The 16,326-nt window shown below is 42.0% G+C and overlaps 1 protein-coding gene across 4 annotated transcripts in view; it reads right to left on the minus strand.

The window, feature by feature from the left end:
* The window catches only part of LOC149350933 (lon protease homolog 2, peroxisomal-like), a 39,810-nt gene extending 27,190 nt beyond the window's left edge, over positions 1–12,620 (minus strand). The window contains exons 1-12 of one of the 4 annotated variants that reach the window (XM_089580089.1): positions 12,454–12,620; positions 10,258–10,351; positions 6,901–7,096; positions 4,102–4,220; positions 3,669–3,821; positions 2,922–3,082; positions 2,204–2,255; positions 1,837–1,958; positions 1,493–1,678; positions 611–758; positions 425–504; positions 126–222 (exon numbers count right to left, since the gene is read on the minus strand). In XM_089580089.1, coding sequence (XP_089436215.1) covers positions 126–222; positions 425–504; positions 611–758; positions 1,493–1,678; positions 1,837–1,958; positions 2,204–2,255; positions 2,922–3,082; positions 3,669–3,821; positions 4,102–4,220; positions 6,901–7,096; positions 10,258–10,351; positions 12,454–12,620 — 1,575 coding nt within the window. Of the gene's footprint in view, positions 1–125; positions 223–424; positions 505–610; positions 759–1,492; positions 1,679–1,836; positions 1,959–2,203; positions 2,256–2,921; positions 3,083–3,668; positions 3,822–4,101; positions 4,221–6,900; positions 7,097–10,207; positions 10,352–11,042; positions 11,433–12,453 lie in introns of those variants that run through there. The other 3 variants (XM_089580090.1, XM_089580092.1, XM_089580091.1) reach the window with 3 other exon arrangements.
* Between the last annotated feature and the right edge of the window lie 3,706 nt (positions 12,621–16,326).

Below are 16,326 nucleotides of genomic sequence, written 5' to 3' on the forward strand. Positions count from 1 at the left end.
CACAGGCATGGCAATAAAAACTATATAAATACCACAAGAGAACAAACACACTTAATGCCCAATTCTATAGGCACAAGTAAAAAGTGAATACAAACTAGAGGGTGCATGACAAAGAACCAACTTGCCTCCATTCTGTCCAGCAAGGCAGCTGGAATTGTGGAAACAGTATTAGCTGTGGCGATGAACAAGACACTTGATAGGTCATATGGAATGTTCAGGTAACTGAAAAGTCCTGGTAAGGAAAAGTTAACACAGGCAATTGGGAAAAAACAGGTGTTTGTGTATATTTAAGGTAAAGCAAGTGATTTCTGTAAGAAAACAGACTAGCAAACTACCTAAAGCTTACTCAAAGCTGCGGTAATCTCTCTGACTACAAATGTTGAAGGTACTCAGGCAGGCTGATGTCATATCAGAGAAAGGATACTGGTCAATGAAGGCGCAGTTCTGCTCTGGGTCCAAGACTTCAAGTAAAGCTGCCGCAGGGTCACCATGAATGCCTGGAGTCTAGAAAAAAGCATTAATGTCACATTGCATACAAGGCTTTAAATTGACACCAATAAGTTTTTAATTTCTGTTATCTGCACAATATTGTCTACAAGAATTATCTTACCATCTTATCAATCTCATCCAGCAAGAACACAGGGTTTTTGACGCCAACAGTACGCAGGCCTTGAATGATTCTGCCTGGCATGGATCCAATGTAGGTTCTGCGGTGGCCTCTGATGTCTGCTTGGTCACTCACTCCCCCTAATGATATCCTGAAAAAGGTATTGTCGATTTTCTATGATTTCTGCACAAAATGCACAAGGCAAGATGAGCACGCAACGCCTCATTAAAAAAACAATACTTCCAAGCAAACTTAAACTCCCAGCGAACTTGGACAAGCCAGGCTCATCATAAACCGGCTATCATTTTTAGCTCACGACGAGTCCAGCTTGTCATGCATTTTCTGATACTCTGTGTGCGGTTTAAGGTGGGTAGGGCTCGTTGAAGGCATATTTTTGGTTTGTTGACAGATGGCAGCACAGGCACTAAATGAACGTTTTGGTACCACTTCCACACACAACAAAGAATGTGTCCATTAGAGGGTTAAGATTCATGATATCAAGACAGCTTAGCAAACAGCCAACAAATTTCCCCTGAAAAAGCTGAGCCTGTATGCTGTTTAGAAAATCCCACAGTCAAGAGAAAGCATTAGGCTTTATTACAACACGAATAACCAGGTGCAAAAATAAGAATGCAAGTCGACAGGGCGCTGATGGGTGATCAGTCTCTTTAGCATGCCTCTGCATAAAAAAACTAGGCAGATTATCTTTTTTTATAAACAACTGCCCAAGGAAGTTTTTATCAACAGCTAGTGAAAAATGACTAACAAAGTCCCAGTCTGCACCACATCATTGTCCTTGCCTTCCTGCACTTAAAGTACTGCCTACAAATCGTTCCTTGTAAATAAACAAATAAACGGTCTTTCGACATAATAAAAATGACATGCCTGTAGAATTCTCGACCCAAAGAGCGAGCGATAGAACGTCCCACACTAGTCTTCCCAACACCAGGGGGACCCACAAAGCAGAGAATAGGGCCCTTCAGAGAGCTCTTCAGTTTTCTCACAGCTAGGTACTCAAGGACACGTTTCTTCAGTTTCTCCATTCCATAGTGATCAGCATCCAAGTCAGATCTGCAAAATTTGAAATGATCAAAAGCCTGGTGGTAGCTGCATTGAAAATCAATCAACAGAAAAGAACAAACAAAACTACAGCTGCAACAAAGCTTTAAAATGAGTGGCTGACTTCGAGAAATGGATATTCTGGAGCGCACACAGTACAGTAAACGTACCTGGACTTCGCAAGGTCAACAACTTCAGAAGAACAGTGAGACCAAGGCAGGTCAGTGAGCAGCTCTAAGTAGTTTCTGGTCATGGCATGTTCAGGCATGTGCGGCGGCATCTTCTTTAACCTCTGTAAGCAATCACGTCAGAAAGGCATGACCACATTTTGGTGGAACTTTTAGAGGAGTAAAATCCCAGCACTTTTAAACATAACAGCAAATAGACTGTATGTGACCTTTTAGTTCCAAGACATGAAAACAACTGCTCCTGCAAGTCATTCTCTGGTGCCATGCATACATTTTTCGTCCGCACAGACTTAATTAACAATGAATGCAAAGAATCTGGCATGGAAGCATTTTAAAAGTCACAAGATACCTGTAATTCTTTCGCAGCTACCTTCCTTGCATGGTCAGGCATCTCAGCTGCCCTGTAGAAAAAGAGAAAAAACATAACTGGCATTAACATATGCACTATTTTTCTATAAAACAGTGCCTGCAGGCTGACTACTTTGCTGCTAATGAAAATAGTTGTAAATGCTTTATCAGCCTGAACCAGGGGCTTGCATGCTCTCAAATATGATGAAAGGTGCCATTAGCTCAGATGACAATGAAAGGTTGACTCTTGTTAATTCCTACTGACATTTTATGCGAACCGACACTTTAGTCCCACTAATACCAAGCGTTATAAGGGCTCACCTTAATTCTAACAAATTTTCAGCCCCCTATGAGTGCAAGTTATCAAGAATTAACAGTATTAGGTCAAGGCCAAACCAAGAAAACGAAATTTAACTGCAAAAGAAAAAAGACAGATGCACCACCTATCTGCAGGAAGGCAAAATGCCCACCAAGATACAAGTAAGACACTTGAAGTAAAGCAAAAAAATATGACTGAAGAACAGTAACGCCACCTCATCTTTGCACAAATTAACCTCATCTCCTTCTTTAAAATCATTGTCATCAATGCACGGGGCTATCCAGTGGCTCATACTGAACTGAAAGAAGAATTTAGCATGTATCTTAGAGAATGCACTGTGCAGGGTTATCAGATGATCATGATGAGAGCTGAAGAAAGTATAAATTGCGAAATCACCTACTTTATTTTTTTCTCCAACAAGCCAACTTCATCTCCGTCCTCAAAATCATCATCATCAATATCCAGCTGCTGCCTTGGTCTGTGCGGTGACCCAACCTTCTCAATTTGGAAAGAGCGTGACGTGCTTCCATCTTTCTTAGCTTGACGCAAGAACTGAAGACCCTTTTAAAAGTCGAAAAAGAAGACATTCCTCACAAGTAAATGCAACAGGAATTGTACGAAAACAACACTGTGATTTACCCCTCCAAAAACTTCCCAACCCAAAGTCACAGGAATCAAATATATTTATTGCTGGTGGCAATTAGCATCGGTTAGATGATGCCACTTCCAAGTAGTTTGTGTCAACTTTCTAGTTGCCGAAGTTCCAATGCATAAATAAATGTTAGATTTTAAGGACGCATTGATTTGCCACCACAATGGATAAAACAGTAAGCAAGAACAACAACATAAACTCCTAATAAATATTTGCAACCATTACCACCAGATGGTGCTCCTAATCAGAAAAATGTAGTCAGCACTTCATCATAAAGTAGTAGCAGTGCAATATTACTGAGCAACGGTCAGCCACAATGGGAAAAGTTAACTGACTCAGGTTAGCATTATATGCATGTCTCATTAGAAAAATTTCTGAAAATTGCAGCTCTTCAACTCAAAGCCTGAGACTACTCACTAACAGTGACAAATTAATAAAACAAGAAAAAAAAAATCCACAAGAACAGAAAGGGAAGAGAAAAGACACCAAGCTCACTTCAATTTGTCGAGCGAGCAAGGGAAGAGTCTTCTTAAAGCGTTCGCCCAAATCAACTGCATCTAAAACTTGAAGTCGCTCTGCATGAGTAGCTCTCACGATAGCAGCACAGACATCTGGCAAGCTTTGAATAGGAAGAGAGGCCAACAAACGCTGCAAAAAAAATTATGACATCACCACATTAGAACAATATAGTAGGATTCTCACATGCACACATGCATTCACACAAACACAGTGAATAACAACAGTAACATTTAATCAACTGTTTCTAATCACCAATGTAGCATATGCTGCTATCCATGTAAAAGACACTTTGTTGGTGACACCTGTTGTTTTTCAGTCTTTACGTGACAAGGAGCAGCTGGCACCATTTGCAAGCACCATACTCTTCAAATCCACAGTATAAAGACAGGAAAAGAGAAACAGTCTTCACCTTTAACCTGATGATGGATGGAACAGAGAGATCCAGCGTATCAATCAATTTGTTGACCTGCTCTCGAAACTGGCCCATCAGTTCCATTAGTTCTGTATCGCAATCATCTATGTCCATAGCTGTAAAAAGGAAAGCGATAAATTTAGTAACTGTAACCAGTGCTTTCAACTTAAAAAAATGATTAAATGAACAAAAAATTAAAATCTGCTGATTTAGCCAAAAGTTAATAAACACTTCATGCCTTGTCAAGCCAAATCAGAAGTTTCTGTTTCTAAGATACCTTCGTTTTTTCTTATATAGATGTACAATGTGTCTAATTCTTAGAACTTTATAAAGTTCTATGAGTACAACTTAGGAGATAAGCAGCAAATGTCCCATAAAGGAAATCAGTATATACACTTGCACCTACCACCCAATATAGCTACAATCTTTTTGCTAATATCACAGCAGCACAAACTTTTTTTTGAGATGGATGTGCACATTCCACTACATGCCACTGCTGCCCAGCTACCAACTGAGTGCTTGCTAAGCAGATTTTTCACTATTTATCATGAATACCATGGAGTATGCACATTACAAAAAATGCATCACTGAACTAAGGTGCTGAATTAGACTAGGTAGAGGATATTTTCTAAATGGCAAAAACAAACTGACAGACAGATAAAAGAACATGCAAGAAAACAGCACTTCTAACTAATAGATTTACTGGAAGATATATGTTTGAACACAAAGCTATCTGAACAACAAAACAAGACATTTGATCAGCGAAGAACACAGGCCATCTATCAAGATAAGCAATCTCATCCAGAAAAAAGAATATTGATGCAGTCACCACCTTTCTTAAAAATAGAAAAGTTTTTAAACTTCTGCATGCCGTTGCATTGTGGTACTGTTTTATGATTTTGCACTATCCAAAGAACAGCATGAAGCCACAATCCACACAGTGATAAGCAAGGTGGCTGACTGTGTTGGACCAGACCGTGTGCAAGCGCTGCCTGAGTCAATCATTTTGTGCCTTCCTATACCAGGAGTCCAGCAAAATATAACCAAGCTTTTAAAAAACGTGGAATGCCCTACAGCGTGAAACCAACTGCGAGTCGTGTCACCTAGTCTTCTTCAAAGTTAATTAATTAGTTAAGCCAAATTAGCTAGCCTTTTAATTAATGACTTGAGGAACAAAGTTTCAATAGAAGAGCAGTAGATCGCTTGTAAAAATAGCGGACTGAAACGTTTGCACCAAGGTAACATTTACGTAGAGTTAGTTTTTTTACCAGCCTTAAGCCACAACTCTCACAATGAAAGAAGCTTCCACGTTACAACGGTGCCATTTCCACACCCCAAGACGAGTCTTAGAGGACAAAATCTGGTTTTTTCTGGACTGCTCTCCCCAACGAACCTTTTCGTGCACACTGGGGCAGAGATGTGAGCCAGCAGCTGCTCACGTGATAGCTTTAAGGCCAATAAATAAAGCTACGTAAATCGTGCCTTGATGGAAACAGCACTGCTAACGGTTTTTCGAGATGATCTATAACTTTTCCATTGGCACTTTGTTCCTCAAGTCAATAATTAAAAAGTTACCTAATTAGGCTTAGGTAATTAATTATCTTTCAAGAACGAAAAATACTGCAGACTAGGCCATGCAACTCTGAACAACCCTCAGTTGGTTTCACTGGGCTAAGACACTTCTTTTTTAAAAGCTTGGTTACATTTAGCTGTGACACCTGACATATAACCCTTTTTGTAAATGTAAACACCGGTATTGAAACTAATCTGCAAGGTGTAAGAAGTGCCAGTGTCATTTTACATGTTCATAAAAGTTAACCGGCTAACCTAAAGCCAAGACAAATCAAGAAAATGGTACCACACAGCTTGGCATCTCTGTAGATCAACTTTACTTGATCTTAGAAGAACTTGTTGTTGGGCTAGTTGGTAGTTATTCATAATTAAATTCAAAGGCGCCAAACCATACGCACACACACACACAGGAGAAGAAAGACGAGACGAGGCGCTCTGTCTCGTCTTTCTTCTCCTGTGTGTGTGTGTGCGTATGGTTTGGCGCCTTTGAATTTAATTATGAATTTACTTGATCTGGCTAATTGGGAAACTAGAATATGGGCATGGTAGTATGATGCCACTAAATTATATTTGATACTCAAATATAAATGCGCACAAAAAGATAGGTGTTTGGGAACCTCCACAAGGCCATTCAGGTGCACTCCACTTCTGAGTACTAGATACAATTGAATATATTTCAGCTAGTGGGCACTTGTTACATACAAATGCCCACAGTACTTTCCAAAAAGTAAAGTACCTCTGGCATAAATGATAAGAACCTTTGTAAGTATGAAAAGAACTGAAAGAAATGAAGATTAATAACTCATATGAAACTGATTCAAATGAACTTCCAATGCTACAGGTACTAGAGTCTTGAAGAACTTAACTGTACTACAACACTTCTCCAGTGAAGCCTGCATTACTGCATTTAATCGCAGGACACACGCACCTCTACATAAAAAAAAAAGTGAACTGGTTATAATTTCAGAGGCCCCTTTTTATGTAGGGCAAAATATATTGTTGCAAATTAAAATTTTCCAAAATATTAATGGCCGATGTGAGGATGTGTTGATTATGCAAATGCTTTTGTTATGCAAATCACTATGGTACCTCAAAGACTGAATGTCTAATCAAATCAGCATCACCATGTAAAAGCAGCACATATAACTGTGAATAAAGCCAAAAGGTAATCAAAAAGAAATGACACTGTAGCATTGGCAGTTTAGTAGTGGCCTCATTACTTACAGCCATCTTCTCCAGGCAATTTGTCAAGCTGAGAAACATTTCCCACAAGGTAAGGCGACTCCTGGACAAGACCATCAACGCGGAAGCGGCAAAGGCCCGTCACAAGAAGAGTATAAGAAGGTCGAGGCCAGTTAGTGCCTGTCACCTGGACGACGATGCCTGCTGTCCCCAAGTGGTGCATAGACCACATTTCCTCCTGCATGGAAGCGTCCTCACTCAATACATCACAAGATTAGCGCGATGCACATCAGTGAATGAAGAAAAAAAACTGAATCAGGATGATACGATCTCAATAAAACATAAAAGGGCTCAACTAAACAAACAGAAGAACAGTTTTCAATGTGGTTGCAAGACCTTTGGCTTCCCATAGGTAATATCCATACAGCTTTCTTGCAACACCTAAAAGTTGATAACAGCTAAAAAGACAGTATCAAAATTTCCCCCCCAAAATTATGTTTATCAAAATGCTAGCACAATGTTCTGCTTATGAAAATCATAGCCACAATGCAAGGATGATAGGGAGGTATGCAACAACACAAGGTACCATAAGACGACCTAGAATAACGGGCCCAGTTACAGTTGTAAGCCATAATTTTAAAATTTTTTATGCAAATGACAAAACGTGCTCATTTGGTTTATGAGCACAAGCGTAGTTGTTGACTGTGTCAAATAAAGGCTCAACGCTGTTCATCTTTATGACTGGGAGCCCCCATAGTGGCTCAATGGTTATGGCACTCGGCTGCTGACCCGAAAGGTGCAGGTTCCCGGCCGCGGCGGTCGTAAATGGAGGCGAAATGCTAGAGGCCCATTTACCGTGTGATGTCAGTGCACGTTAAAGAACCCCAGGTGGTCGAAATTTCCGGAGCCCTCCACTACGGCGTCCCTCATAGCCTGAGTTGCTTCGGGACGTTAAACCCCCATAACTCATAAACCAAATCTGAACGACTGCCTTAGATATTTCATGAGATTAAGACAAGACTGAAGTTCAATACTTCTAGCAAACCTGCACAGTGAGGATATACTTCACCAAGCTCAGTTTCACAGTTAGTAGTGAGGTTGTTATACAATACTACAGAGTAATTACTACACTCAGAGTAATTATGGCTACAAAGGACAGTGACACAGCTTTCACACAAACTCGCATAAAAAGTTCATTCTGGTTTGGGGCAAGCGCACTACCAATTAAGTTAATCAGGACGGCTAGCAGATGGAAGAGTGAGAGAGAATTAATAACTCGAAATGCAAACGGCATTCACCCAATGTTTTTAGAGGGAATCCCTTAAGGTGGAGTAGACTGGTAATTACTCCCTTATTACAAATCTACTCCACCTTGAGGGATTTCCCCTAAAAACATTGCACTAATACTACAGATGTACGTGAAATGCCTTCATTTGCAACCAATGTCTCGGAACAATAATGGCTTGCCCTGTATACACCTGTACTAAGAAAAAGTTATGTGAGCTAATCAAAATTTATTTCTGAAAAAAAAAAAAAAAATTCAAGGACTTTTTTTTTAGAAACTGAGCTGCCTAACACTAATCCCCCTTTAAAAGGACCCTAAAACATTTCTCAAAAATGACAAGTAAAGCCACCTATTTCACTGCCCCACATGCTATGCTAATGAACATCTGAGCCACACATAGCTGGTCTACGCAGAGCCCCAACAATCCAGCTCTAAAGACTGATTGCTATTTCCTGTATCTCTTTCAATGCCTCACGATTTGTGCTTGCTACACGTCATGGCAGGAAGATGGTAACTATTGCTTCAATGCCAATTGTACCAATGCAAGTGGGCCAAACAAATGCACCGAAAGCTGCAGTAGCTAGTTTACACGTGCTAAAAAGGAAACAAAGTAATCCATGTCATGTACCACAGGGCAAGGGCATTATAAGCATCACTCCTAGTGTAAATGTGCCCTGAAGACACCAAGAGGCAATTTTTTATTGCTGGTGGCTCTGTTGATACATGTCACCTTCAAGAATGAGATTCTGCAAGCAAGTTGCTTTCTTGCTTGCTTGACAAATTTTGCAGTCCTTAAGCAAGTGTTTCAGGATCTGTTCACTAGCAATGTCCAACTAAATAAATCCACTCAACAGTACGTTATCTTTTCAAGACTTAAGGTGCCTATAAAGACCTTAACATGTGTGTCTTGCATATATTATGAAATTTGAATGAGGAAAATTCCTTAACCTAAGAGTTTTTTGTTCTCTTTTTCAAGTCCCCTGAATTACTGTATGTAAAAGTAAAATAACATGTAAGTGCCTTTTTGTTCTCTTTTTCAAGCCTCTTGAATTACTGTATGTAAAAGTAAAATAACATGTAAGTGCCTTGAGCAATATAACGCCCACCTTTCAGTAGTTTTCCATTACACTTCAGTGCGTCACATTGAGCACCTTGCAATCAAATTAATGCAATGCACTCGGTTTTCAAGGCTGACCTTTAAAAAGACAATGGGGCCTACATTTATCTCAGTGATAAAGAAAGAAAGAAGGCATAAAGCAGAGACATTTTTATGTAAGGAACCGGCTCTGATGACGCACGGCCATATTTCCTCAAAGAACACAACAAGGCCACGCAAAGCTCACCCAAAGCTCACCTAGGGTAACAAAAAGTAATGGCAACAAGGAAAGTAGGACCATGAAATTATGCTACGCAGCTGTTGAGGAAAGCTCTTGGTAAAAGATCAAAAAGTAAAAGACAGTCTTCAAGGGCAGCAAGACAGGTTGTTATAGTTAGCACAACTTTCATAGCCCCTAAATCAAAACATGCTTGCTAGCAGAAATAGATGTTTGCTAACAATTTCACAGCAGCCCAAGAAACACTGGGCCGAGTTGTTGAAGATGCTCATTACATGTTCACAGGTCATGTTGTCACAACAAATTTGAGCAAAGTTGACATGGCACATGTGTCGCCAACATTTCTGTCCCAGCAAATAAATATATATGCCCAAGTACAGCTGCAAGAAATAGAAAGCATTCCTTCCACCAACACTGTATTCATCAAGCAAATGTTTAGTTGCACATAGACAAAGGTTCTAGATAAACTTCCATCCCACTCTGATACTGTTTTAACTAAGTGTGCCCAAATCAAACAATCTGATGACATTATCAGAAACTTCTCCACCAAATGCAGCCTGCCAAAAAAAATATTATATAGTATTCATTCTGGCCCTGAACTTTTGTACAGTGGTTGCATATCAATGAATATAAAATGAATAAGCACTGAAAGAAAACAGAAAGCATAATAAAATGCTTTCAGTTGCTACATCAATAAGCATTTCAGCAATTAAGATCAGCTACTTCTTACCACCATTCTTCTGACGATATGGTGCAGCTGATTCAAGATTGTGCACCCACCTCGTGTGACTCATTCTCTTCTCGTGGAACCACACCAATTATAGCACTGCTGAAAGTGCTATGTCCAAGAAGATGGTGCTTCACCATGTTCATGCTGAAAAACAAGTTTGACAATACACTTTGCCAATCTGAGACATCTGAAATACAGGTCCCAATATGATGGTAATGTGTCCTAGACAGACAACAATGAGACAAAAAATGACACTGTATAGAACCAAATGTTCACGTAAAACATTAATGCAGAACATACTAAAACAGCACAGAACCACACGAACTGACTGCTTTATTTGAAAGATCAAAATTTTACATTGGCTGGAAAACAATGACACCAAACCTCTAATGAAATTATACAACACTCCTTGGCAAACAAACTCGCAATACACCAGTACAGACTGGCAAAGTCCTAATAAATGGTATCTATGACTGCATTTCATGTTAATACCTTCAGGTATTTTAAAAAAAAGAACGCGATTTTCGAACTTATGCATACACATAACCAAGCTCTAACAGCACATTTTACCCAACTGAGATCACTATATGTCAGTTCATCTGTTATCCTACAGCTTGTATGATACACACCAAATACGGGCATTTTGGACTGTACTCTAACGCAGTTGCCCGCATTTCACGCAGAAAGATACAAAAAAATGCAAGAATGAACTACGCGTAGCAAGTTTAAATTGCACGACAATCATTCAAAAATCCTACGGCAAGGTATGCCTTAATACTGCAATACAGAACACGTTCACAATGCTGGTCTGTTCGCGCACATCATCGGCGCGTACCTAAATGATCCCGCAAGTATGCGGAAGCACGTTTACGCTTGCGCTTGTAAACACAAGCAATCTCTTCCACTTCCTTAAGGAACTAAGCGTTTGACTGCAGCGTACTGGAACGATCAACCCGCGAATGTCATGAGGATGAGCATTAACTACAAGATCAGAAAATGACCCTCTCAAACTGGGGCCACCGGAATGACACACTCGCTGTATAAATTTCTGTCCTGGCAGATGGGGCGTGCGTAGCCACAGGGGGGGGGGTTCGGTGTTAGAACACCCGCCGAAATTTTCTGAGCGCTGCATATATCCCTACTTCCCCCTTCCTTTCGGCGTGTTTTTCGCCCGTGCCATTCACACCGCATCGATATATTAAAACGTAGGAACGAAATTAAGAAGAGCGTTGGTTTGTTGACAAAAATAGCTTCTGTACTAATAGGAAGCGGAAGTTATTGCAGAAAATAGTCACTTCTCTTCCCCTTCGCACGGTGTATGGCACTCCTTTTAATTGTTTTCAAGTCAGTCTACTTTTTCATCCTTTGCATTGTCCTGAAATAATTAGAAACTACCGCAAAAATAAAAAGTGGAAAATTTTTTAAGCTCCTCTGCGTGCGGGCGCAGGTTCACATGCATGGGTTAAATGCCATGCGTTCGCAGTTCCTGACTTTGTTGTGGAGCAGAAGCTTTTGTTGGTGATTATGTGAAAATATTGTAAATATTCCCAATTTTTCGTACCAGTGTTTTTTGTGAGAAAAAATTAATGTTCTTTACGAAGTTCTCGGAGTCCTGTGTGCACCGTGAAAGAAACAACCAACCCTTCGTCTTCGTTACAGCAGAGAAATGACTATAAGATATTGTTTGGGCGCAGGTTCCCTTTATTTTATCTTTTTTTATCGGCGGCGTATAACACCCCTCGAAAAATATTTCTGCCTGCGCCACTGCCTGGCAGGTATAGACACCAGGCTGTCTGCCAATATTTACAAGCATGCATCACATATCAGCCTCACAACGAAGACAATTTTGCTGTATGAACCTTCTAGCATTTTTTTTTTTTCAACTTGCACGTTTTCATTTTCCGCAACCTCAAACACCTTTAAAAGCGCAAAAGGTAAGATGATCAAAGTAGGTAATGCGCCTACCATGAACTCCGCACCAAACAAGATGCTTCATGCTGCTCATTACGGAAATCGGACACATTTCTAGATTGGACCTCATGATGGCTGAAAAAATATACTGTAGGCACACACACATACGTACACAGATCTTTGCCGTCAATAAAGAGTAATCAAGATACAGTAATTATGTGGCAGTGCGACAGCACAATTGGGGTCGAACACAGTGCTGCCGCGAGCGCAAGCAACAGCAGAACTGCAGTGACAGGCACAAAGGAACCAACGGCTGAAATACATGAACCACTCACTTTCTGTGCGATGACACCGGTATTCTTATCGAAGCTCCCGGAAAAAGGACACCGTCAATCAAAAGCAACGGCAGCCTTCGAGGAAGTTTCGCTGTTGGCGTCGCCATTTTCGAAACTACACTTGCGACGCTGGCGCCACCGCCGCTGATTGCGGGAACTTCAAACATGGACTTTCGTTCCCCCCCCCCCCCCCCCCCCCCACCCCCCTGCTATATTCTAGGCACTATACCCCTGCTTATGGAAGCTAAAGCGCGCGTTTCCTCGTAACGTTTCTGTGGTGTTTTCTTCTCACTGTGGCCGGCGCAGAAGTTGAACGCAACGTCTATTGAGAACCTCGTTACTAGTACATCCGGTTTCGCTTTTGTAGGTCGCGGAAGGTAGAACCATAAAATGCATACAACTTGGATGTCGCTTTCGGATAGGCGCGTAGTCGCGGAGCGCGATCGCGCGGTGCTAACGGTGCGCTCTGGGGGGAGTAGCGGCGACCGTTGACACCGGCCGTTAGATGACCGGCAGGAGAGAAGCGGCTGACCCTGCTTGAACTGCTGTGACTTGAGGCTTTACGGAAGTGAGATGGAACTAGTTTATGGACCAAGGTGAAGCCCCTGACCGCCAAAACAAGAGGCAATGGGAAAGGCTCAGGGCACTGCACTCGACGGACCGGTCTTGCGAGAGTGAATGAAATCGCGGCTTCGAGGCTGGCTGCCTGAAAAGCACTTTTGCATTTTGTGGAAGGTATATATATTTTTGGATAGCTATTGAAGTGACAGTGGTGCATTTTTTGTTCTTTCGAGCGCTGCTGTTAAGTCGCAGATTAGGATTACTTCCTCTTCTATTTGGGCCAGACAGCAACTGGCAACTCAGACACAGACACCATTGGGTCCAATTTGGAAATTCCGAATTGTGATTTTGGAACCAATTCGAAGCTCCAATTGGAACCATTCCTATTTGACCATCTAATTGGTTGCAAAACAAAACTGCAACCGGTTACTTGTGCGGCCCACCCATGGGCCCACCGGCCGCAGCGTCAGTAACCGACCACCGCAGACACCGACGCCCGGCGAATGACCCACGTTTATTCTCGGCTTGAGAATATATAGGAAAAGCATTGGAAAGAAAGAAAGATAAAACGAGAGGAGGAAAAAGGCGCGACGCATGCTCCGGTAGCCAGGGGCCAGTTCATGTCAGCCTTCGCCGAGTCGAACTTGACTATCAGCAATACTGTTGAAAACTGTTGGCTCCCAACTGAAGCGGCAGCTTGAAGTGGGCCACGGGCAAGCGTGCATGACATATAAATAAGCCATAGGCGCTCGAAAAGCCTGAAGAGGGGACAACCAGAGTCCAATCTATGTTCACTGAAATAACTGTTCTACGAGCTTACATACGCCATTCATTGGACCTAGAGTTACTGTATATGCTACCAACAGTATACAGTAACTCTAATTGGACCTTGCTGAATAACTTGGCTCCCAACTGAATGCACAATCATCTTAAAAGAACGTCAATTTGGGCTAGATGGTGCATTATTTGAGACAGAAATGTTAATAGCGCTACAGCAAAACGTACACAAGAAAGACTGAAACAGGACATGCGCTAACTTCATCTGAGTTTATTTACTGCAAAGCCAGCAAATATATAGAAAATTTAAGGCATGCGCAAAAAAACCGCGGCACAGCAGGCATCAACAAAACCGTTCAAGATATGATATCTCAGTCTTGAAAAGGCGGAGCGAAGTATCACTCGCGCAATATAATCTCCTCTTCCTAATGTGGAATGCTTCCTAAAGCTCCCGCGCCTTCATATCTCCACTCCTGCCCAGAATCTTTATCTCCCGAAGCCGTGGCTCACACTTCTTGCATTGCTGGCGTCTTTTTTGCCCCGGCCCATGTTCTGCCGCACGATTACACACGAAGCACTCTGCGCTGTGCTGCGAAAGATGGGCACCTCCTAGATTTGTTAGCGATCGTGCGTGCTCAGCCGCACGGTCAATAACGCACCGCCCCATTTGGCCCACATAGGCTTTTCCGCAGGTCAGTGGTATTTCATACACCACACCTGTGCAGCACTTCACGTACTGCTTGCCATGCTTTTTGTTGCAGGAGCTCTTTTTATCGCTCCAAATGCGCGCGCATAGCTGGCCAATCTTTCGTGGAGCAGAAAACACGACCGGCACGCCATGTCGCTTTGCCACCTTCTTCACATTGTGTGCGACCCTGTGCACATAAGGCACCACTTCTGGTCTCATGGTCTGTTTGTTCGGCTCAGTCGACTTCTGAAACATCGCACACTTGATTTTTCTTAGGAGGGCTTCAGCAACTGCTGTGATAACCGAGCATGGGAACCCCGCCGAAACAAACCGATCAACTTGCCTATCAAAACTCGCCTGCATAGCATGGTGACACGGTTTTGTTGATGCCTGTTGTACCGATTTTTTTTGCGCATGCCTTAAATTTCTTCTTTCTTGTGTCTTTCTTGTGTACGTTTTGCTGTAGCGCTATTACCATTTCTCTCTCAAATCATCTTAAAACCAGCCACACGACGCAACACAGCTAGGAGAAAAGGAGAACACGAGACCCAGTAAACCATAAAACGTCACATAGACATCAGCGAGATATTTACGCTGGACATTAGACACCTCCACTAGACATCCATTTTAGTACCGTTTACGAAAAATATACGTACCTACAACATGAAAATTGGGGTCCAGTCCACGTTGTAAGTACGTACTGCAGACATCGAGCTCGACATTTATCAGATATTTGTGAACATGTAAGTACGTCCAGTCTACGTAGTCTAGACGTCTATATGAAGAGAATATGACTATACATAGATCAATACCCAGGTGAAAATTTCTAACTGGTTCCAGTCCAACTGTTTTAAGGGACACATTTCCAGTTGTTGCAACTGGAAATTTGTTCCTTAAACCAGTTGCGACTGGAACCAGCTGCAATACGAGATGCAGCTGACACCTGTTACAATTGCAGATGGAACGGAGACCTACTGCATCCCAGCCACAGACTTCCTATAGAGTCGTCGGGACGTCCAAGAACTCCATCTTGCCCAAATACAGTTGAGTAAGCGAGTACATGACCATCACGGCAGCCCAAAACACTGCAGGTGACTTTTCAGTGCGTCAGTGCTTTATTGCGCTCGGCGCTTTCACTGAATCTTGAATCTTCTCGTTGAGCATAATCGTCAGGTTTACAGCTGCGGTGACATCAATACTCTTCTGCCGAGCCCAATAAGTCAGCGTTGCTGCAAAAGAAAGCATAGTTATTCACTTTTATAGGTGACAAGAGAATAGCACAGCAACCACAACAAACAAGCCCAGTAATCTACGCCACTTTTACCGACGCAAGTCTATGAAGTGTCGAAGGTTGCCCTTGCAGCACTAAAAGGCAGTCGTGCTGAGCGGAGTGTGCTTGCACACGCACTTTGGCACACCATCCGAACGCATGCCCACATTTCGGTAGTAGAGACCAGTTGCATACATCACCAGCCTTTGTTTCAATACACAGCGAGTTTGTCAAAACAGCCAAACGAGTGAGCGTAAAAATATAACGTGCCGCGATAAATGCGTAAGAATTTTTTCATTACGAACGCAAAAATAGCATAAAATACACTTCAGTGAGTGAGCTGAGACTGAGTACGCACCAGGAAAGGTCACGATTCCAGCCGGTGAAAACGACTTGTAGTCCTAATTCGTACTGACGGGCCCACTTCGCCGAGTAGTAAAAGCAAGCAAACTGTCTTCCTTCAGCTCTATCAAGGAAATAACTGTTGAACAATCTCACCAGCAGTAATAAGTGAATAATTAATTCTATGTCGAAGTTCTTCAAATACAACGTTCCCACGGAATACGATGAGAAATCA

The sequence above is a fragment of the Amblyomma mixtum genome, chromosome 3, assembly GCF_055824585.1.
Source record: "Amblyomma mixtum isolate Tamu chromosome 3, ASM5582458v1, whole genome shotgun sequence".
In the NCBI taxonomy this organism is placed as follows: domain Eukaryota; kingdom Metazoa; phylum Arthropoda; class Arachnida; order Ixodida; family Ixodidae; genus Amblyomma; species Amblyomma mixtum.